At 56.4% G+C, this 22,959-nt stretch overlaps 1 protein-coding gene across 5 annotated transcripts in view; it reads left to right on the top strand.

Moving 5' to 3' along the window:
- The window catches only part of CXXC5 (CXXC finger protein 5), a 54,192-nt gene extending 31,513 nt beyond the window's left edge, over positions 1-22,679 (top strand). For 4 of the 5 annotated variants that reach the window (XM_045075426.1, XM_013052432.2, XM_045075427.1 and 1 more), the window contains exons 2-3: positions 18,961-20,032; positions 21,620-22,679. In XM_045075426.1, the coding sequence (XP_044931361.1) occupies positions 19,127-20,032; positions 21,620-21,664 (951 nt within the window). In that variant the 5' untranslated portion in view covers positions 18,961-19,126 and the 3' untranslated portion in view covers positions 21,665-22,679. Of the gene's footprint in view, positions 1-14,209; positions 14,400-18,960; positions 20,033-21,619 lie in introns of those variants that run through there. The other variant, XM_004744822.3, reaches the window with a different exon arrangement.
- The last annotated feature ends 280 nt before the right edge of the window (positions 22,680-22,959 follow it).

Here is a 22,959-nt window from a genome sequence, read left to right as displayed (position 1 = left end):
CGGTGCAGGCCAGGTCACATAAGCTGTGGCCACCCTGGAAGCGTGATCATGCTTACACTCACAGCCTCTGGCAAACATGCAGGCAGATGGACATACATAGTCACATGTGGGCGTGCTGGACTCCCCAGAGGACCCCATACCCGACTCCAGTGAAGCAGTTGTAGGTCTGCTCCATCCTCGGGCAGGAGCCCACAGCCACACAGTTCCCTAAGATTGGGCCCGGAGCACCAACACAGTGGAGCCTGGTCTGTGTGTGCACACACATGTGCACGCACACACACAACACAGCTGGGGCTCCACGTATCCACATCCCCCCGTTAGGGTACACAAAAGAGGCCTGATCCTTGGCCATGGAGAGTCAGCTGGATTCTAAGGTGTGTGCCAGAACAGGGGTGTTTTCTGCCATTCCCCAGGCTGGCTTGGCCTTCTCTGAGGGAGGAGGTCCGAGTCTTGGGCTTGAAAGTGTTAAACCCATCCTGCCCTCCAGGTTGGGGAACTCTGACCTGGGCAGAGCGGGTTGGGGGTAAGCGGGGGAGAGGTGCAGAGGAACCAGGAAGAGGAAAGGTCTGGAAAAGAAAAGCTGTGGAAAATCAATTTTCCACGGAGTGCCAAGTGGCCAGCTGCTGCCCCCACTGAGGGGGCCAGTTCCTTGGGAGATTGGGGGGTGCTGGAAATGGGGGAAGGGACCCCCTTGACCTAGTGGGCTGTGCCCCAGGACTCTGCCTGCTCACCCTGGCATGTGTGGTTCTCTGTTCCCTTGTCTCCCATGTCTCATTATTTCCCCCACCTTGCTTTCAGTACCCTGAGACTTAGAATTCAGACATATTTCCTGGTTCTTAGTCTACTGGCCTGCAAAATGGGTACAGCGCTGACCTGAATACAAGGAGGGACTGGGCTGCTGGGTTGGTGGGATGCCCTCAGGGAGCCTGTAAGCTTCTGGGGCTTGCGTTCCCTGGACTGGGCAGAACCGAGGGCGTACTTCTTTTTCAGACATTGAAGAAAACACCAGTTTTCAGGTGGGAGAATTGAGTCTGATGGGACTGACTTCATGGTCCTTTAGACACAGCCACCCAACATCCAGACCACAGATCATTCTGGGTCTGCAGGATTGAGAGAGCCCAGGGAGGTTAAAGGGGCAGGTGACTGTTAAGGACTCAGGCCCGGGCTAGCTCCCGCCTCCTGGCCACACGTAAGTCCCTCACAAAGGCTTAGACAGTGGTCAGGGAGGGGAGAGGAGCCCAGGCATCCTGAAGTAAACAAACAGCAGTGGTCAGTCAGGAGGACTGGATGTCCCCTGAGCCTTGGACTCTCAAGTTGGACAGGCTTAGGCTCCAGACTTGGCTTGGTCACTGCCTACTTTGCAATCATGGGCCACTCTGACCTCACTTTTGCCACCTATGAAATGGGTATGAGCCTTATCTGTGTCTCAAAGCTGTAGGACCTGAAGTAGGTGGTGGGGTGTGGTTCTCACTATGCCACACCTGGATCTCCAGGTGAGTCCGGACCTCCTCCTGACCTGACTACTCCACCAAAGCTGGACTCCTTAATTAGCTGTCTTGGATTTAGCCTTCTTTTTTGTTGTTGTTGTTGTTGTTTTTTAAGATTTGTATTTATTTGACAGATCACAAGTTGGCAGAGAGGCAGGCAGAGAGAGAGAGAGGAGGAGGAGGCAGGCTCCCTGCTGAGCAGAGAGCCTGATGTGAGCCTCTATCCCAGGACCCTAGGATCATGACCTGAGCCGAAGACAGAGGCTTTAACCACTGAGCCACCCAGGCACCCCTGGATTTAGCCTTCTTGAGGGCTCTTCTCAGCTGGGAGTGCTGAGGTGAGGAAGTAAAGAGGCTGACCCTAGGGCTGCAGGGAGGAGGAAGCATGGGAATGGGTTGGATCCAGGGAGAGGAATGTGGAGTCCTTGGTTGTCTGGACATTCCAGGAGGGCTTTACACTATGGAAGGAAATAGAGTCACCTGTAGTTCTCGGGCATTCTCAGTTCCCCAACCCCTCAGTACGCAAGGCCACAAGTTAGACTCAGCAGGGACTTCCAGGTGCCAACTGAGTTCTTTGCAGTGTGGTGAGGGGCCTGGCACACACCCGTGTGAAAGGGTGGTTGGGACCATTGGAGATGGAAGGAGCGCTGACATAAAGCAGGTTGTGCTGGGGCCTGGGGCAGAGGGAGCTTGGCAGGATATATAGGTGGGTTTTTCCCGTGGTCAGAAAAGGCATGCGAGCTGGGACAGCTGAGTGCTGCCTTCCTTGCAGACCTCAGACCTCTACCATGCGCTGGTCTCCCCCTGTGTTCCTGCTGGGAAGAGGGTGGGGGAGGAGTGCTCTCTGCTGGGCTGGGGAAACTGAAGCCCAGGGATTGGCTCAGACTCAAAGGCAAACAGTGACAGAAGCGGGGCCACAACCCAGGTTACCTGGCACCCCTGGCTTGGACCATCCTTGCCATTCTTTTGCTGCCTGGTGATGGCAGTAAAAATAATAACAGCCATCATTTCTTGAACACCTTCTGTATGCTGCGCTGCATTAAGAACTTAGGTCCTCTCTAGGACCTTGACAAGGGTGGGGCTGTCATTGGGTGCATTTCACAGACCATGGAATGGGCTTAGCAAGGTCAGGCAACTCCTCTGAGGTCACCTAGGCTGAGGGCTACAGAGGAACCCAGATTCCAAAGCCCACTTGGACTTTATGATCCGAATCTGTGCCTCAGGGTGGGCGTGGTGGGGTGGGGGTCCTGCCCATCCTCCATAATCACATGACGAGTAATACGCCTAGTTGCGCCAGCCTCCTGCCCACCTGTGCCCAGCCCCGGACTGTCCTGGGGACCTCTGCTCTCTCAGGGCACTTCCTAGGTGTGGGCCCAAGGTCCTTGGGACTGCTGACTCTTTAGGCCTTGGAAGGGTGAGCCTCCCACATGCATTGGGAGTGGGATAGGGGCTCAGGGGATGCACCAGGGAGCAGACTGAGACCCCTTAGGGTTTGGGGGAGCTCCTTACAGATAAGTTCTGGGAAACTCAGTTGCTAGGGTTGTGGGAGCCGCTTAGGGGCTGGGTCAGGGTTCTATACCTCTCCCCTGCCCCAACCTCCCACCTTCTTAGGGGCTCCTTTCGCCTCTCGGGAGCCCTGCACAGAGTAGTTGAGAAAGTGCCCTTGAGCTGGGGATACCTTCTTCCACACACAGGGACAGCCATAGCAGTGACCCTAGTCAGTGTGCCTGTTAGCCAGAGATAGCACCAGGAACAGTGTGACCCTAGGTCAGGGCTCACTAGAGGTCACTGAGTCAGGTTTGTGTTCTGGAACTAAGTACTGGTCTCACATGGAGGGGCATACTCTCTGGGTTTAGGGTCCCAGACTGTGTGGCAAGTCACTTCCCCTTTCTGGTCTCAGTTTCTGCATCTGTGAAGTGACCGAGAGTCTGCCGGGCACCTTCTCTGGGGAGGGGATAAGTGAGTCAGACACACCCACATGCTGTCGCCTGGTGTTCCAAGGTCCCCCATGCACAGGGTTCCTGCAGCCCGCACACTGGCCATAGGGGTGGAGGGATCCAGAGTTGGGCCAGTCTGGATTTCAGTCTCACTTTCGCCATTCACACTCACTTCCCCCCTCGGCCCGGAGCCTCAGTGTCCTCATCTGTGAGATGGGTGGACCATGGTGCTTACATCTGTAGGCCGCTGTGGGAGTGAAACAAGCACCTGGCACAGATTCTGTTGATGGTGTTGACAGTGGAACCCCCGCATATATCCTGAGCTGTCCTCTTGGTTGCTGTCCACCCCCCCAACCTCAGTCCTCCGGGATTCTGGGAACGAGACAGCGCCAGTCTGCTGGCTCAGCCAGCTTGGCCACTGACCTTCAGAGCACCCAAGCTGTCAAGGCCGCCTGCCTGCCTGCCTGCCTGCTGGGCGGGCAAGGAGGGGCGCCAGCCAGTTCCTCGCCCAATGCTACCCGCCCCTGCTCCCACTCTCCTCTCCCTCTCTGCGCCTGTGTGTGAGCTAATTAATCTCAGCCCCTTTGGGAAATTAGAACGCTGCAGCCGCGGCCTTCTCAGCCTCGCAGTGCCCGTGTAGCTACTGGGCCCTGCCAAGACCCACCATGGTTTGGGGGCACGGGGTGGGGGATGGGGGCAGCAGGATGAGCTGGGCAGACCTGAGGCTCCCTGAGCACCCCCACCTCCTGACTTGGGGTGGGGGTGGGCTCTGGCTTCTCTGCTCTCTCCCCTTCCAGACAGCATCCATAAGGACAGCAGGCAGTTGCTTTGCAGGGGTGAAACCCAACCCCCAGCCCCTCCATACTCTGGTCCTGTGGCTGATGTGGTCATCCCTCACCCCACATTCAATCTCATGGCGGGGTCCTCTGGCCTGCCCAATGCGGGCTGATGAAGATAGATGTAATTATGGAATTTTGCTGGGGAAATTAATTTGAAAAAGTTAATTAATTGGTAGTTCCGGAGGTGGAAGGCTCCACGCCCCACCAGTCCTAGTGACGTCAGTGCTGACCTGCCTGAGACGTGCTGCTTCCTGGGCAGGCTGGGGAGAGGGACCCCAGTGACCCGGTTGGGCAGTCCTGGTGGAGCAGGCAGACACATTGAGGAATAAGAGACAGACTAGTCTCCTTCCCCAGAGTGGGCCCCTGGGAAGTGTTGACTGGACCTGCTGGGTGAACTTGGGCATTAGAGAACTCAGCCACTTGTTAGCATGTTCGACAAGCCATTGTCAAGCTTCTGTGTACCAACTGCAGTGCCTCAAGTGCCCGCAGCCCGCACAGACAGCTGAATGTTGTGTCCACTGCTTACAAATCCCTTTTTTCAAAACCTCTAAACTTCTACACAAAGGGTTCAAGGGACAGTATAGGTCCCTTGTGCAGATACAGCAAATGAGGCCCAGAGAAGCTGTGACTTGCCCAGCTCTTCAGCTCTGTCCTCCAGCAGGGCTCGTGTAGGGCGTGTACAGAGCCTCAGCTTCTTCCCAGGGGAGGATTGCTCCCACAGGCAGCCCCTCCTCAAGTGTGGGTGGTAGGGTCCTTAAAGTTGACTTTGTTCCCAAAGAAGAGAAGGGGGCCACCAACCCTGGCGCCCCCGTACCATTGTGCCTCCTCCCCCCACCCTACCATCAGACATTTGTGTTGTCCTTTGTGTTCAAGTAGGGGCTTCCTCCACCATCCCCCCAATCCTTGCAGTGACCCAGTTGTGTGAGGCAGGAGGTCCTATGCCCCCAGGAATTCCTAGGGTACATAGGGACCCCATTCCTAGGACTTTGTGGCAGGGCCCCTGACCACAAGACTGACCAAGTTCTAGTGTCTGGAGAAGTGTGGGCTCTGTACAGGCTTTGTCCAGACTGAGGAAGGGTCAGGGCTGGGGCAAGAGGTGTCCATCTATAAAATAGGGAAAATGGAAGCCTTATGGGCCCCTAGGACAGGTCAGAGGTACTGACCTGCAAGAGGCCAGCAAGGTGAGGAACATGAGCTTGCAAGAAGTTTGGACCTGGGTTCCTCCATGCTGTGTGGCCTTAGGCCTTCACTTTTCTGAGATATTTCCCTCATCTGCAAAATGGCGATGATCACATAAGCCCACTTAGAGGGCTGTGGTGAGGCCCAAGGAGGTGTAATCACTTGAAGTGAATGTCCTTGATACCAGGCTGGGTGGGAGAGCAGGGAGCCAGTGGGACTGGGCTGGCGCCAAGGCCTGAGAAAGCCAGCAGGGTTTTTTTTGGTGGGGAAGCTGGTGCACGTAGTTGGGGCAGAGGAGCTGGAGGACTGGAGAGGAGGTGATACTTGGGGCAGGCCCCCAAGAGCCAACAGCCAGCAGCCCCGAGCCCTGGGGCCCTCTAGGGGGAGTCATTCCGAACCACATTAACTCCCTGATGGGTTAAGCACCTTACCTCAGGACGTCTCCGGGGTCCAGTTGGGCCCGGAAGTCCATTGTGTAAGCCTCACCTCTCTTTGTTTTTCAGAATAAAAGTGGCCATCCCCGGGCAGGATGAGCTGGGCATTTTTGCATCCCACATCACTCTGATGGTCGATAGTTCTGAATTTTCAAGGTCTGATTCTAGACATGGGTTTAAGCAGGCCACGCCCATTCCCTGAGCCTCATGTGTAAGATGGGTATAGGTCAGAAGGGAGCAGCTTTTTCTGCCCACCTCACCTCCAAGAACTTCTGGCACTTCCGTCCAGCACGTTAGGCCCTCAGCATGGGCTGAGTGCTCAGGGTCCTCTGTGCAGACTGTTAAGCCCTTATTCGTGTCTGTCCATCTTTCCCTTAGACTGGGCGTTCCCTGAGGGTGGGGTCTGTGACATCTCTGCTTGCATGCCTAACTCGGAGTTAGTGCTAGATGGGGATTGTAGGGCTCCTGTTTTCCTATTTTACAGACAGAACAGTTAAAGCCCTGTGAGGACATTGCTCAGCCAAGGCCAACATTGCCTTTTGAGGAGCAGAGCTAACCTAGCCTGGGTGGGTTGTGTGATTGCTGGTGGTGCATCCTGGGGTCTTTTTGTAGGCCCTGGGTACCTTCCCTGACTTCTCTCGAGACCCACCTGGCAGGTAGCATTCCCATGCTCCAGCCTTGAGCCCTGTACTCTGGACAGCCGGGAGGGAGGAGTTCTGGCATGAGAGTGTCAGAGGGCAGACCTTAAGGTCTCCAAGCCTCAGTCTCTTCATCTGTAAAATAGGAGTCTTGGTACTTCTCCGTGGTGGTGCTTGGAGGTGGGAAAGTGGTTTAAAAAAAACGCATTTGTTCTTCCCTTCATGCCTGGAACATAGTAAGAACTCCTTAAGTGTTCACTGTGGTTATTATTATTGTTGACACTGTTACTCTGTTATCATTACATTATTATTCATGCTCCCAGGGCCCCAGCAGCTGCAGTGGCTCTGGGCCTGGACACAGAGCTGGGTCTGCAGAGAAGGAGTTACAGTTTCTAATTAGTGCCCCAAGGAGAGGGCCTGGGTTTTTATTTTCGCTGGAGGATCCCACCTGCCCAAGGCTTCCCCAGCCCCTGTCATCCCCTCTCCAGCCTCAGGTAGGGGGCCTGGCTCCAGGCAAAAGCCTCCCCAAATTTCCCTTGCCACCCCTCCACCCCCCACCCCCCACCCCCGCGGCCTGGCAGACCTTCGGGGCCATGAATCATTTATGAGGCAAAAATGAAACCAATTAAGGACAAACTTTGAAAGCCTCTAATTGCTGCGCCTGGTGGCACCGAGGAATAAGGGGAGGCAGGCCTGCTCGGTGCGGAATCTCCTTGGCCCGGTCCTTCCCAGGCCGCCCGTCCCATCGCGTCTCAGGGCGCCGCGTCCTCCCGGCTCCCCGCCGCCTCCCGGCCGGCCGCGGACGTGCCTGCGCGGGCTCTGGCTGCGGCGTCTGCCGCCCCGGCGCCCGCCCGGGTCCCAGGCCGACTAATTAGGCCCAGCTCCCCTCCCCGCACCGCCCGCTCCAGGCCCGAGGTGATGGCGGCTGTTCCTGCCGTTCTGGGGCCTGTGCCCCAGAGCTGGCCGCGTTTCTCCTGGCGGGAGCCAGCTCTGCTTGCCTGGCTTAACCCGGCTGAGCCCAGGACGCCCTGTCCCTGAACTGGGAGGCTGGGGAGCCCCCACGTCCCCACGGTGGGGTCTGGGCATGCGGAGGCTGCCGGAGGTGCTGGGGCACATGGTTGGACAGTCGCATTCAGTCTCAGGGAGAGAGAGAGAGACGCTCTCAGAGATGGGGGAGGGGGGTGGCAGAGAGGTGGCTGTAGAGAGAGGGAAGCTGGGAGATGCAGGGGAAGGGGTCGGGGGTACTGAGCTCCTGAGGTGTTGCACCCTCCTGGGGGAATCCAGTTCCTCCTCAGCTTTGTCAGGAATGCAGTGACCTTATGCAGATTCCTTAGCCTTAGTTTCCCTATTTGTAAACTCTCAGGACAGACCAATTTTCTCCGGGATTTGGGATTTGCGGAACTGCGCTCTCAACACCCCTACTTCTCTATCTTTCTCTCTCTCTCTCTCTCTCCCTCTGTCTTTCTCTCTCATGAGCTGGGAGAGGGTGGAGTGTGGACCCAGCAGGGTCCATCTTACTGCCATGAGCTATGGGCACGAGTGACCAGCCTGCTTACTGTGCTGAGGGCCAGGCAGGCCCTGGGCACTCAGGCACGTTGTTTGCTGAAACCAAATTTCTGTGCTTGTGTTTTTCCATAATTATATTAGCAGGTGGGATTTTTCCTCGGGGAGGCAGTGGGAGGGGGAGCGTCGGGGAGGCAGTGGGAGGGGGAGCGTCGTGGCAGTGTCCCCGCCTGCTCTGAGCGTGAGCTCACACTTCGGCTCTGCCCGCCCGCCTGTAATGATTTTTTAATTATGCAGCCAGTGCTCGGAATTGTTAATCCGCCTCCAGCCCAGCATCCCCTCCTGTAGCTCACACCCAGCCCCGCATGGGTGTCCCCAGAGTGGTGGTGCCCAGCCCGGTGTCCATCGCTGAGGCCACAGACCTCCACCACAGTGGGAGAGAGAGGTAGGCCAGGAAGGGCCCGCAGGGGCGGCTCAGTTCCATATGCGTGTGACAGAACTTGGAGGTGGTGGGCCTGTGGCTCTCTTTGTCCTCCTTCCCTCCTTTGGCCCCAGCGTGGCTTACATCCTCCAGGACAGCTGTGGCTCTGGAAGGGGGCAGGGGAGTGATCAGTGCCCACCCCTGAGTGGTGTGGCCACACCCATTTCAGGGACATCAGCCTGACTCTCCAGCCTTGTGTGACCCCAAGGACACACACAAGTATGATCTTTGTCTCTGTCGCACACACACAGTCACACTCTGCCTCCCTTCTGCACACACACTCAGTCTCAGCGACACAAGCACAATGGCATGCTCTGTGTTTCTCACAAACGTAGCCACACCTGAGGACTGGGGTGCCCTCGGGAGACCACAGTGCTGCCTCCAGTGCCCTGCCCCCACTCCCTTGCCTCTGTACCCTCCCCCCACCAACTGGGACGCCCTCTGAGGCCGCCCTTCTCCCGCCTGGTGGGGTGGCTGCCTGTGGCTGGGGCCTGCCTGGACATCCATCGACCTGGCCTGGGGGAGGTGGCAGGGGGTGGAGGGTGTTCTCTAGCACCGTGGCGAGGTTCCTCTCCAGGCACCCAGCTGTGGCATCTGTCAAGGTCAGATAGCGACTCCGGAACCAGCCGGCTCGGCCCCATGGCCCCTCTCGCCTCATTATTTTTGTGTTCCGGGGCTGCGGCGACACCTCCCTCCTTCCTCCTCAACCTCCTGCCTCTTGCCTGCCTCCCCCACGCCTCTGCAGGGAGGGCCTGCAGTCTGGGGGCTTTTGTTTTCCAGTTTTTTCCATACTCAGGCCAGGCGGGCTGGTAGACGCTGGTCAGAGCTGTTCTGTTCGGTCTTGAATAGCAGAGAGGCAAGGAAGGTGACTCCCTCGTGGCTGGGACAGGCTTTCAGCTGACGGAACCCTAGGTTGGTTTCTCAGGGGGACAGACTGAACGTGGGTGGAGCCCAGCCCCCACCACAGCCCCGGCACACCTGTGGGCAGCTTCCTGTTTCCATAGGGGCCCCAGCACCTGGCATCAGTTCCTGTCTGCACCATCCCCATCCCAGTTGGGCCCCACACTTGCACCTCAGAACCCTCAGAAGCCCTGATACAACTCAACAGTGTGTGCACACGCATATGTGTGCGCACATGTGTGTGTGCATACACACACTGGTAAACACGTGGCAACAGTGTGTTGACGCTCACGGACCAGAAGAACCCACAAAAATCCAGCCTTCATGTAAACCACTGTAGCATACACATATGCACACTCAGGCATGTACTTAACATCCACAGGTATAGCTAGCACACGCTCCACGTGCACACACGAGGAGGTCACACAAAGACCTTCTCCTGTACTGGCATATAAGCCCTGTGAATATATCAGTGTTCCAACCCACAGGGGGCTATCTGAGTCTGCACATACACCTGAGCACACCCACAGCCCCCACCACAGACATACACACACACACACACACACTCATGCGTGTACCCTATCTGACGCACCTTTTAAGTGGATACAACACAGATCTCCTAGTTGGTGGTGGTGCTCCTCACCATATGCACTTTAGCCAGAGCTCCCTGAGGCCCAGTGTTCTGTGAGCACATTTATACCACCCAAGGGGCTTTTGTCCCTGACATGCTGAAGGGAGCCTGAGGCCTCCCCCTTGATGTGCTCTGTCCAGGGAGCCACGGGAGAGTGGGAAATGGCAGTTGACAGATGGACTGTCCTACCATCCTGGCCAGCCTCTTAATGTACATCAACCTGGGTCCAGGAACACCCAGATGGAGGGAGAGGTGGGGTTCCAGGCACTTTGGGGGGACTTGTGGATTCTGGCAGAGAGGCAGGCTCGGGGGGGGGGGGATGGCCTCTCAGGTTCTCTCTGGGTCCCTGCCCACCACTAGCCCCCAGTCAGGGTGTGTAAGTGTGGGGAGTGTGAGACGTGGGCAAACTCTGGGCTCCCCAGAGTCTCTGGGGTAGGCCTGGCCATCCACCCCCTTCCGCCGCCAGCTGTGGACCGCTGTGACCACCCTTGAGAGGGGGAGCTGGAGGGTTAGCAGTGACAGGGCCCCTCACACACCCCCACCCCCAGGAAACTCAAAACCCCGGGCCAGCCGCGGGTGGCGGCTTGGGGCAGGCACAAAGACGGCCTCTGTGCGGCCCGGCTGGGCTGCCCACAGGATTCTGGGGGAGGAGGCAGGAGCCGGTTTCCGTCCCATTCTGCTTCCTGCGGAGGCCGCCGGAATGCCTGGAGCTCTGGCCCAGCCTGGCCCGTCCGGCCCACCCGCAGCCCCTTCCCCTGTCTTTTCCTGGGCCTTAGGGTAGAGCTGCAGACTTCCCTGCAACAGTGCTGTCACATGTTTTGCCCAGAGCCCAAGAGCCGCCCACGCCCACCCCAGAACCCCTATGCTGGGCTGAACTGGACCTCAACCTCCCACCATGATTCCCCTTTCCCGGTCCCTCAGAGCCTTGGCCAGTGTTGGAGAGCCAGGCCTTGGAGTCACACAGACCTGGTTTCAAATCCTGCCTTTGCTGCCTATTGACCTTGTGACCTTTTGCAGGTGACTTGACTTCCCTGAGTCTCAGTGGCCCCATCTATACATGGGTGACAATACCAGTTAAAGAGTTACAGAAGAAATTCAATGGGAAGATGTGTGTAAATTAGCACAATACTGGTAGAGTGAGTGTGCAACACGAGGGTCTGTGATTATCATGTCCTCTGGGGAGATGATAGCACTGGGAAGGACCTAGATGCCCCTCTCCCCAACAGGCCTCATAGGGTCTCAATCCCAGAACCTGTTCAAAACCTTCTCTCCAGACTTCAGTTTCCATGTCTGCAGATCACTTCATGGGCAGATTCAGGTCCTCTGGGATTTGTGGGGTTGGAGGGGGTCACCATCTGGAGTCTTTTTTCTTGTGTCTCTACTATTTTCCTCTATCCCTCAGGGATCACAATGGGGTGTGGAGTAAGAACTGTGCTCCATTTTACAGATGGGAAACTGAGGCTCACTATGGGGAAGGAAGGGCACAGTCAAATCAACAGGAAGAGACGGGATGGAGCCACAAACCTAGACGTTAGAATTCTGGTCCCCTGAATTGTCCTGTTAACACCCTTGCTCCTCACACACAAGCCCTAAAGGACAGATCCCCCCTCTTCTAATTCCTTGGCCCAATTATCTCTGAGCTAGCTTTCCTCCCCTGTCCACCAGGAGGAAGATCCTAAGTTAGTGCGTGGCCCTGACCCCAGGTTGATGTCAACTCAGATATTACTTTGGGAAACATTAGCCTAGATCCAGAGGGTCCCCATTGGAGAGGGCAACACTTTTCCCTACCTCACAACTGCTTATTGAATTGCTTGCTCTAAATGGGCCAATCATTGTCCTCCTTCAGAAGGTGTGTAGGAAGATTCAGTGAGACAAGGCATACAGCGTCTGGCACTCAGGAAGTCCTCGTTCCTTAACATAGTAACTTATCCTCCTGGTTCCATGTTGCATCTAGAGAAACTGACTCAGAGGCCATATGCCAAGGTCACCCAGAGGAAAGGGCCTTCCTGATCCTTTGACTGTTGTAGAGAGGGAACCTGGGCCGACGGAGGTGCCTGGTGGGGAAGCTTTTGTCTTTATCAGAGGTGTCCCAGATCACTCCCTAGAGCCCCAGGTCGGGGCATACCTCCTGGCTGGGGCCTCAGTGTTCCTTTCCATAAAATGGGCTGACCCCCTCCAACTGTTTTTTGGGAGCTCTGTTAGGGAGAATAGAGCCCCATGGACTCCTGGGGTTTTCTTTAGCATGTTTCCTTCTTCAGGCAATGGGGTTTTGTCTGCCTTAGGTGGAGGGTTCTAAGAGGGTCAGGGAAGTAGGATTCTAGCCTAGCCCCCTGTTCTGTCTTAGGGAGATTCTAATAGTGCTGAGGACAGGCTTTGTCCCAGGCCATCTGCTGGGTATTAGTAGTGATCAGTGCGTGCTCCTGTGTGTTCATCTGTAGTTAGAGATGTGCCCCGTGCTCTTGGGTGAGAACTGTCTTTCTCCCATTTCCAAGGCCACTGTCTCCATGTGCATCGGCTTGGGCCTGAGTAGAGCTTCTTTCCCCTTCTGGAAAGTCCCTAGGCTGAATCATGGAAATCAGAGATGACGCCCCCACCCCCTGCCTCCCCAGCTTGCTCAGCCTCAGCTCAGTTCAGCCACCAGAGCCTATGGTCTGTTCTCTTCATCACCACTGGCTTGCCCACCATCCGTCTGTCCATCTCAACTCCCTTGGAAGCCAAGACCAGCCACCATTGTGGGTGGAGGGTCATGAAGAGGGTGTAACAGGAATGTCAGAAGTACACAGGGAGGGGCGCCTGGGCTCACTAGGTGAAGCCTCTGCCTTAGGCTCAGGTCATGATCTCAGGATCCTAGGATCAAGACCCGCGTTGGTCTACCTGCTCTGCCAGGAGCTGCTTCCCCCTCTCTCCCTGCCTGCCTCTCTGCCTCTCTGCCTCTCTCTGCCTCTCTCTGCCTCTCTGCCTACTTGTGATCTCTCTCTGTCAAATAAGTAAGTAAAATCTTTAAAAAAAAAAAAAAAAAAAAAAGTGCACAGGGAAGTTAAGGAGGAGTGTAAAGAGCTAGACGGAGTGTGCAAGTCAGCAGTGCTGGCCTGCCCAGACAATGGCAGAATGGTGTGCTGTGCTAGGCTGCTGGCTTGGGATCCTCAAGGACCCACTGGAATGCACCCTCCTCCAGGAAACCTTCCCTCAGCAGGAAGGACGGCTGGAAGTTTGTTCTAGCCAGCGAAGGAGCAAGGGAGGGATGGCACCTTGCTCAGACCCTGCCCTTGGCTATAGTGGTGATGTAGCACAACTCTGTAAACTTATTAAAAATCATTGAATTGGGGGCGCCTGGGTGGCTCAGTGGGTTAAGCCTCTGCTCAGGTCATGATCTCAGGGTCCTGGGATCGAGTCCCGCATCGGGCTCTCTGCTCAGCAGGGAGCCTGCTTCCTCCTCTCTCTCTGCCTGCCTTTCTGCCTACTTGTGATCTCAGTCAAATAAATAAAAATCTTTAAAAAAAAATAAAATCATTGAATTGTACACTTCTAAATGGATGAATTTTATAGTGTGTAAACCATGCCTCAGTAAAGCTGTGTTTAAAAAATCCTACCCTTGGCCTCAGTGCCCTGCCCACTTGAGACCCTGCCAGCCTCACGACCATACCTCACACCCTCTTCCCCATTTTTTTTTTTTTTAAACTCTACCCTCAACATGGGGCTCAAACTCCCCACCCTGAGATCAAAAGTTCCACGTTCCACTGCATGCTGTCCCGACAGAGCTGGCCGGGCTCCCCTCTTCCTCTTTTCTTAAGAACTATTTCAGGTTCATGTCCCCTTTGGTAACCTCCCCTCCTCTTTAAGTCACAGGCTAACAGTTCCTTCCTCCAGAAAGGCCCCCAGTGCTCCATTTGGTCGCCTTCCTGCGCTCATTTCATATTGGTTCATGTGACCATTGGCCCAGCCCTTGTGTGCTCCTTCCCGGGCAGTGCCCAGTCCGAATCCTCCACTGTCTCCCCAGTACTGCAGGGCGTGGGGCTGCTGTTGGTTAATCAGGAGGAGGGGACGTGTGCAACCTGAACATCTAGAAATCTCACTGTGGGCCACCTGTGTGCATGTCTGTGTGTGGACATCCCTCCCCCCGACCCCCAGGCCTCTTCCCCCACTGCTGTCTGGCCTGAAGGGCTCAGGCTATGTCTGGGGGGTGTGTCCTGGTTCCCCTGGGGCTCAGGGTGGAGTGAGGGCATTACCATCACCTCTGGTGACCTCATTGACAGCTGGTATTATGACGTCGCTGGCCCGGCATTCCGGGTTCCTGCCTGGGCATCTCCAAGCCCCCCAGGTGAAGACATTCCCCTGGGGTCTGTGACAACTCGCCCCCCATCCACATAAAGGTGACAGGCATGGTAACAACCCTTTGGGGGACAGTCGGGACAGATGGGTCACCGTGTCCTGGGCTACTTTGTCAGTTGCATAGGTAGAGCAAAGGTGGTCACACAGCAGAGTGACTCATACTTGGGCTCTGGGTTCAAATTCTAACCAGTCATTTGACCTTGGCCTGACAGTTTGATCTTCTTTGAGCCTCAGTTTCCTCGCCTGTAAAACTGCATAATAGTTCTCTTTTTTCTTTCTTTTTAATATATTTATTTATTTATTTATTTGACAGAGCAAGAGAGCAGAAGTAGGCAGAGCAGCAGGCAGAGGGAGAGGGAGAAGCAGGCTCCCTGCTGAGCAGGGAGCCCAATGCGGGGCTCGATCCCAGGACCCTGGGATCATGACCTGAGCTGAAGGCAGAGGCTTAACCCACGGAGCCACCCAGGCACCCCTGCTTAATAGTTTCTATTTCCCAGGTTTCCATGTAAAGCTTAGGAGCACAGGGCAGGAGGATATAGTCAGTGCTCACTAAATGCTTTACTGATAGGTTTACTTAGTTAATTGGACTCTGAGGTCACTTGGTCCTGGGAGCTGGTTGGAGAGGGGTGGTTCTGTGTCTTCTACGGCTGGCTGGCTTGAACCTGGAGTAGAGGCAGGGGGATGGTCCCAGTGTCAGGAGAGTGGCTCCAGCTTTGCCCACCTGTCTTCCCAGCTTAGCCAGGGAGCTAATGCCCATAGGAGGTTGGGGCCTGAGGCCAAGAATCCATTGACCCTCAGCCTCCTCCCTATCAGTCTCTGCTTTGCAGCCTTGGGCCAGAGTGGGCTGGGGTCCACCCGGCCCCCACCTTTCTCTCAGAGCCACGGGCATGTCCAACCGCTTTCTCTTGGTCCCCAGGCCCCTGAGTCTAGGATTCTCTTCGGTGCTATTTCCATGTCTGTCAGACCCTCAAGTCTCCCAAGTTGGGCTAGGAGCCTTGGATCTCTGTGAGCCCAGTCCCTCTGTTTTCTGCTTCCGTGAGGCTCTGTTCTCTAACCTTGACCCTTTGCCCTGTCCTCTCCAAGTCCCTCTTTCTCTGACCCGCCCCTCAAGTTCTCTGTCTCATGATCCTCTATCTGTACCACCTGTCTCTGTTCTTTTGCTGTCGTGTCCCCCTCTGCCCCCCAGCTCTCAGGACTGGTTCCCCCTTCAGCCCCCTCCCTCTGCTCTGTCCCCGCCCGTCAGCCCCTGGTCCCAGCTCCCGGCCGGCCCGGCTCCTGCATGGACAAAGGGGTCCTTTGTGGGCTGACCGCGGCTGGCAGGGCGGCGGGGCGCTGGCTCCGCATTGCTGATGAAACGGAGCCCTTTGTTGTCCCTCCTCAGGCGCAGTATTTCTTTTTGGGGGCTGGATGCGTTCCTGGCAGGGCCGATGATGGATGCGCCCGCCGCCGCCCGCCTGCCCGCCAGCTTTCCCTCCCGCTCATTCCCGCTCCGCTTCAACGCAACCCCAGCTCCTCCCCTGCTGCCTGGGCACTGCCAGGCCCTTCCTGGTCTGGGAGGGGGCTGCTGTGTGACACCTGGGAGAAAGAAGGTCTTATGTCCTTCCCTACCTTGAGTAGGGCAAACAAACCCTGTGGTGAGTGGTCCACTGGGACCAGGTCATCAGCTTTTCCCAGGGTCTAAAGGAGAAAGATGAGCCAGATCTAGGGGCAAATTTGGAACAAGGTTAGAGACTTGGCCTTGGGACTAACTAGATGTATCTGCCCCACTCTGGGGTTTGAGGACAGTTCACCTGGGTGCCAGTACCCCTTGTTTGCTCCCCACCTTCTGCAGCTGGGAAACCAGCGTCTGCCTGCAACACCTGTTTGATGACATATCACGTCCTCTGCTCCATAGCTCAGTAGGTCCCAGGACCCTGAGGGGCTGGGAGAGGGAAGTCCCTGAGGAAGCACAGAAAAAGAAAAGAAAAGAAATGATCGGAGAGATTCAAAGAAGGGCCAAAGCTAAACAGAACATGAGGTTTGGTCCCTACCACAAGACTCAGGGTGGAGACAAAAGCAGATAGACTGAGCCAGAGCTCCGGCCCTGAACACAGTCCCCGTGTTGGAGGGAGCTGACTTCTAATTGACCTGCCCGCCCTGCACACCGAGCCAGATCCCGGAGCCGGGAGGGGGGAGGGAGGAGAGCAAGAGCAGCGTTAATGCAGCTATCGATTTCTGCCACCAGCCAGCAGGCCGCAGAGGCGGGGACACAGAGGGGGGCTAGGGCGCAGGCTGCTCCCCTCCCCGCCTCTCTCCCACCTCTCCAACCCAAGGGCTCCTGCCTTCTCCTGTCTTTGCTCACCGGGTCTGGGCCTGCAGGCACCCTGTGCTCCAGGACAGAGTATTTGAGCTCAGATGGGGTGATGGTTGTTGGCCCTAGTCTCCGACACCTAGCCAGGGTCACTGCTGTCTAGAAGGGTGCTGATTTCTGAAGAAGGGTCTCAAGAGCCACCCTGGGCTTAGGCCTTAGCCGGTGGGACGGAGCATAGCTATCTTACATGAGCCTCTTCCTCTTAAGACAACACTGACCTCTGTGGTACCCCCAGCCAGGCCCTCCTGGGTTTGTCCTGGTGGAATATGCCAGCTGGCCCACCCTTCCTTACCGCCCATCTACCTTTACTAGGAAGGTAGTACATGGGGCCATTGCCCTCTAGGGAGAGGCAGGGAGCATCTGGCTCTCTGCTGAAGCCTGCCATCTTTGCCTCACTCAGATGGAGCTTTTCCTTCTACACTTGCTTCTCCTTGTGGCCACTCCTTAGCAATCCCAGAGCAGGGGGCCCTGCCGGCTCAGGGCCTCAGTTTCCTCCTCTGGAAGTGCAGAAGGTTGGACTACATGACCTCCCAGGGACCAGGACCCGGCTGAGTTCTGTGACTTGGGGGATGGTGGGGTTGCCTGGGGACAAAGATGTATGTGTGCCGCCCCCAAGGCTAGGGCGGGACAGACCCAGCCAGATGTGCGCCTCCCCCTTGAGCCACCAGCTGCTCAGGCTGGGCCCTCTTCTCCGGTCTTCTCCCCCTCCCCCCAGGGTTGCTGGGCCACAGCAGGCAGGCAGGCAGGGAAGGGACCTTAGAGAGTCAGGACTGATGAGGAATCTGCCACTCCACTCCTTCTGGACAGTTCCTTCTAGAGTTCCTGGCTAAGGAGCCTGGTCAAGGAGCCCTTAATCCTGGGGCTTGAGCAGAGCATGCTTGTCCTGGGAAGGGGCACCTCAGAAATGTGGTTGTGGCCAAAGAATAGACTCTGTTCCCTGGAGGGTAACACTCACTCTCATTCCCAGCCTGCAGCAGCCAGAGGCCCCTCCTGCCCACAGCCTGCCCCTGGGCTCTCACTGGGACCTCATCCCAGACCCATCTGGGAGCCAGGCTGAAGCACAGCAGGGAAGCCTGAGTAGAGACAAGAGTGGGGTCTGAGGTAGTGATGACTGTTTTTGAGAGTGAGGAGGAAGCGTGTGTCAATATGTACACAACATGTCCCCCTACTCTTACAGGAGAGGGCTTATCCTGTGGCACAGTGCTGCCTGCCCTCTAGCAGGAGGATACATGCTCCTTGAAATAGGGATTCTGTGCTCTATTTGGCAACCTCTTAAAGTCAGTTTCCTTTCCTTGCAGGATTTGTCAGAGCCTTGAGATAATCCATATGTATTTAGGAATTGACAAATGAGAGCCTTAGAGCAGCTTCCCAGACTACTATTTTTTTTTTTAAGATTTATTTATTTAGAGAGCAAGCACGCATAGTAGGAACACAAGCAGGTGGAGGGGCAGAGGGAAAGACTCTCAAGCAGCCTCCCTGCTGAGTGCAGAGCCCGGCAGGGCTGTATCCCAGGATCCTGAGAGCATGACCTAAGCTTAAATCAAGAGTCAGACCCCCCCCCACCCCCCAGTGAGCCACCCAGGCATTGATTTCTGGTCTACACCTTCAAACTTTGCAGAGGCTATTCCAAATCCTTTTGTAGATGGGTCAGAGAAGGAAGATTAGGAAACAGAAGGGGACTCTATAACCTTCTGAGGTTAACAGACATTTCCAGTTCTTTCCTACCCCCCAGCCCAGGAAGAACTGGCCAGAGATCTGAGCTGTACAGATCCGGGCTGAGCCTCTGCCATGACACTTGGTAACTGTATATTCATGGCCAGTTCTAACCCCCTGTGTAAAATAGCCACTAATACGAAATGTGCTTGTGAGTCTTAACTGAAATAGTACAGAAAGGGGCATCTGAGTGTCTCAGTCACTTAAGTGTTTGGAGTTTAGCTCAGGTCATGATCTCAGGGTTGTGGGATCAAGCCCCACATGGGGCTCCATGCTCAGCGTGTTCCTCTCCCTGTGTTCCTCTCCGCTCATGCTCGCTCACTTTCTCTCTGTCTCCTTCTGTCTCTCTAAATAAAATCTTGGGGAAAAAAAAACCAGTACATGTAAAAAATACCTAACCATGTTGGGTCCAGCGCGTGATAAATGCCCAGCAGGGCTTGCCTCTGTTAAAATGGCAATACCGTGGCTGGTGCTGGTGGGGATGTGGGGGAAGGAGATGCTTACCTCCGCCCTGACCCTGTGCCCTCTTGTCTTGACAGAGTGAAGACCCTTCCACGTGGACAGCAGACCATGTGCCTGCCCTGAGCAGCAGGGCCCACTAGGCATCGCGGTTGTGGGCAGCCGGGCCGGCACTCGTCCGTGGACCCCCCCACACAGTTGGCAGCCCCCCGCCCCGAGCAGTGGGCTCTGGGCCTCGGCCCCACCATGTCGAGCCTTGGCAGTAGCCCCCAGGACAGTGGTGGCAGCAGCAGCAGCAGCAACACCGGTGGCGGCAGTGGCCCCAAGGCAGGAGGGGCCGACAAGAGCGCAGCGGTGGCCGCAGCCGCGCCAGCCTCAGTGGAGGACGCGCCGCCCCCCGAGCGTCGGAACAAGAGCGGCATCATCAGCGAACCCCTCAACAAGAGCCTGCGCCGCTCCCGCCCTCTCTCCCACTACTCCTCCTTTGGGGGCAGTGGTGGCAGCGGCGGCAGCATGATGGGCAGCGAGGCCGCCGAGAAGGCTGCCGCCGCTGCCGCGGCCGCCTCCCTGTTGGCCAACGGGCACGACCTGGCAGCGGCCATGGCTGTGGACAAAAGCAACCCTACCTCAAAGCACAAAAGTGGTGCTGTGGCCAGCCTGCTGAGCAAGGCAGAACGGGCCACGGAGCTGGCAGCCGAGGGACAGCTGACGCTGCAGCAGTTCGCGCAGTCCACGGAGATGCTGAAGCGCGTGGTGCAGGAGCACCTTCCGCTGATGAGCGAGGCGGGTGCAGGCCTGCCCGACATGGAGGCCGTGGCAGGTGCTGAGGCCCTCAACGGCCAGTCCGACTTCCCCTACCTGGGCGCCTTCCCCATCAACCCGGGCCTCTTCATCATGACCCCGGCCGGCGTGTTCCTGGCCGAGAGCGCGCTGCACATGGCCGGCCTGGCCGAGTACCCCATGCAGGGAGAGCTGGCCTCAGCCATCAGCTCGGGCAAGAAGAAGCGGAAACGCTGCGGCATGTGCGCGCCCTGCCGGCGACGCATCAACTGCGAGCAGTGCAGCAGTTGTAGGAACCGAAAGACTGGCCATCAGATTTGCAAATTCAGAAAATGTGAGGAACTCAAAAAGAAGCCTTCCGCTGCTCTGGAGGTAACGACGCCTTAGAGGGAGGTGTGTGGGCTCCTGTGTCTGGCCGGCAGTCTGAACCCAGCCCCGCCCCACCCCCAGCCCTACCTTTCCTGCCTGGGCCAGTGTCTGGGGGCCGCTCAGCCAGTGGACCCCTGGGCCTGGGGGTCCTGGAGCAGGCTCTCAGACACCAGTTCACCGCCCAGAAAATCAGAGCCACATCTTGAGATCTCAGTAGGTCATAGTTCACAAGGCAGGCAACAGGTTCCAGGTGGGGGCCTGGCCTTTGCAGCCAGGCCCAGGGATTCTGAACCCCTTCCTGGAGTTTTGGGCCGGCCATTGAGATTTCCGTATAGGTCCTAAGTTTCTGACTTTCAGGTGTGTCCTAAAGCTTTCAGTCTGTGCCCTGAGATTCTGGGGCTCTCCCTTGTCCCACGTGTGAAGGGTTCTGTCCTGTGGACCATGTGGCTTTTAAGGGTAAGCCCTTCACTCACCCCTTCAGAGCCCAGCCTTTCCCCTAAGGCCACCCTGGTGCTCATTGGCCTGAGGCCTGGAAGAACCCTGTGTCTAGGTATGTCATTGACAGAAATTGGGTTTTTGGGGGGCCATAAGGTCAGTCTGGCTGCGTAGGTAAAACGGCCAGGGGTCCTGTGGGCCTAGGGTGAAGGGGTGGCTGTGATCCTGGAGTATAGGCCAGGCCTGTCCACTTTGGAATGATTGGCTTTGTGGGGAAATCACCACATAGCCACACGGTCAAGGCCAAGGCAGCCCAAACAGGAAGGGGCTTAGAACAGGCAGAAGGGTTCCCATGCTGCTTTCTCTCCACCCTCATGGCAGAGCTTGTCCCTGTGCCCCCAGCCATGGCAGTCTAGTGGTGGTGCCAGGCCTGGGTACAAAAGCATCTTTTCAGCCTGCTGTCCCAGCCCCGGCCCCGCCCCTCTATGAGTGGGCCGGAAGCAAATGTTCAGGATGGTTGGAAAATAATAATGACATCCTAGCTGTGGCTGCTACCCACCCGCAGGCCCCAGACCTCATATATCTGCTCTTCTGCCCAGAGAACACACCTATATGCACCCACAGGCACCCGCTGACATCTCATGTGGACACACACCCACACAGACACACCCCTCCCCGCCCGGTCCAGTCTTAGCTATAGATGTAGCCTCTTAACACAGCCAATATCCTTCCTCCCCACCCCGGCTGCACACACTACTACCCACCGTAGCACAGCTCGAGGCGCACGTCCATACAGGCCTCCAGTGCGCATGCTCCCTGCTCATTCAACAGAACCACGCACACAGCCCCCTGATGCACCACAGCCACCTGGCGCTCGTGGCCTTTGGACCAGGGGATTGGGTCTTCCTGTTTGGAAGCAGGGTTCCTGGACACTGGCTCAGGGGGCCTCAGGGTGCTCCGGGCCCTCCAGCGGCCCCACGGGCCAAGCCTTCTTCTCTGGCCCGGTCAGGATGGCAGGACCTCCATGGGGTGGCTGCCTTTTACTCCAGGTCCGTCCCTCCGCCATGAGGCCGTCCACGGGGGAGCGTCTTTGCACCAGGTCCCGCCGGACCCTGACTGAACTCTCTCCTTGTTTTTGTCTCCCGCCCCCACCAGAAGGTGATGCTTCCGACGGGAGCTGCCTTCCGGTGGTTTCAGTGACGGCGGTGGGAACCCAAAGCTGCCCTCTCCGTGCAATGTCACTGCTCGTGTGGTCTCCGGCAAGGGATTCGGGCGAAGACAAACGGATGCACCCGTCTTTAGAACCAAAAATATTCTCTCACAGATTTCATTCCTGTTTTTATATATATATTTTTTGTTGTCGTTTTAACATCTCCACGTCCCTAGTATAAAAAGAAAAAGGAAAAAAAAATTTAACTGCTTTTTCGGAAGAACAACAACAACAACAACAAAAAAGAGGTAGAGACGAATCTATAAAGTACCGAGACTTCCTGGGCAAAGAATGGACAATCAGTTTCCTTCCTGTGTCGATGTCGATGTTGTCTGTGCAGGAGATGCGGTTTTTGTGTAGAGAATGTAAATTTTCTGTAACCTTTTGAAATCTAGTTACTAATAAGCACTACTGTAATTTAGCACAGTTTAACTCCACCCTCATTTAAACTTCCTTTGATTCTTTCCGACCATGAAATAGTGCATAGTTTGCCTGGAGAATCCACTCACGTTTATAAAGAGAATGTCGATGGCGCCGCACCGAAGTCCCTCTGTATCCATCCACGCGTGCAGAGCTGCAGCCAGGAGCTCGCGGGGGGGCGGGAGGGAGGTGGTGGGGAGAGCAGCCCACCCACTCCCGGGCCGCCTACGCTGTACTCCTGGTCCCCAGAACGGGATCCCCACCCCGACAATGATGATTTTGCGAAAATGAAAGTTATGTTCCTTTCTCCATTGAGGTCTGGGGAGCCCATGTCTCGATATTTCTGATCCTGGCTACTGCCCTTAGAGAAAATAAGTCCTTTTTTTCTGGCCTTGCCGATGGCCATAGAAGAAAGGGCTTCTTCTCGTGGCCCCCTGCCGGTGGGTATGGGTGCCCCGGGGGGGCCCCCTGCTGCCTGGGCCCCCTTGCCCACGGCCAGCTTCCTGCTGATGAACATGCTGTTTGTATTGTTTTAGGAAACCAGGCTGTTTTGTGAATAAAACGAATGCATGTTTGTGTCACGAAGCACCACTGCTGGCTTCTTGCTCTCCGGTTTGGGGGGCTGGCTTGGGGGCTGTTGCTGGGCAGGGGTGATGTGGAGCCACTTGGGAAAGCAAGAAGGATGGCCCCGGGATATGGAGAGTCTGGGATCTCTTGGGGAGTCGGGCCTGGCAGATCCTGAAAGGGGGTCAAGCAGGAACAGGCAGCCCAGCTGGCATGGTGGAAGTGCTGTTAATCTGGAAATGGCTGGTTCTGGAACATTCTCGCCTGCCTGATTGTACCCCCTACCTCAGAATCCGGACCT

This window comes from Mustela putorius, unplaced genomic scaffold (assembly GCF_011764305.1).
Source record: "Mustela putorius furo isolate JIRA1106 unplaced genomic scaffold, ASM1176430v1.1 tig00000145_pilon_pilon_pilon, whole genome shotgun sequence".
In the NCBI taxonomy this organism is placed as follows: Eukaryota; Metazoa; Chordata; class Mammalia; order Carnivora; family Mustelidae; genus Mustela; species Mustela putorius.
Note: the sequence above shows the minus strand (reverse complement) of the source record. Positions and strands in the feature narration are given on the sequence as shown.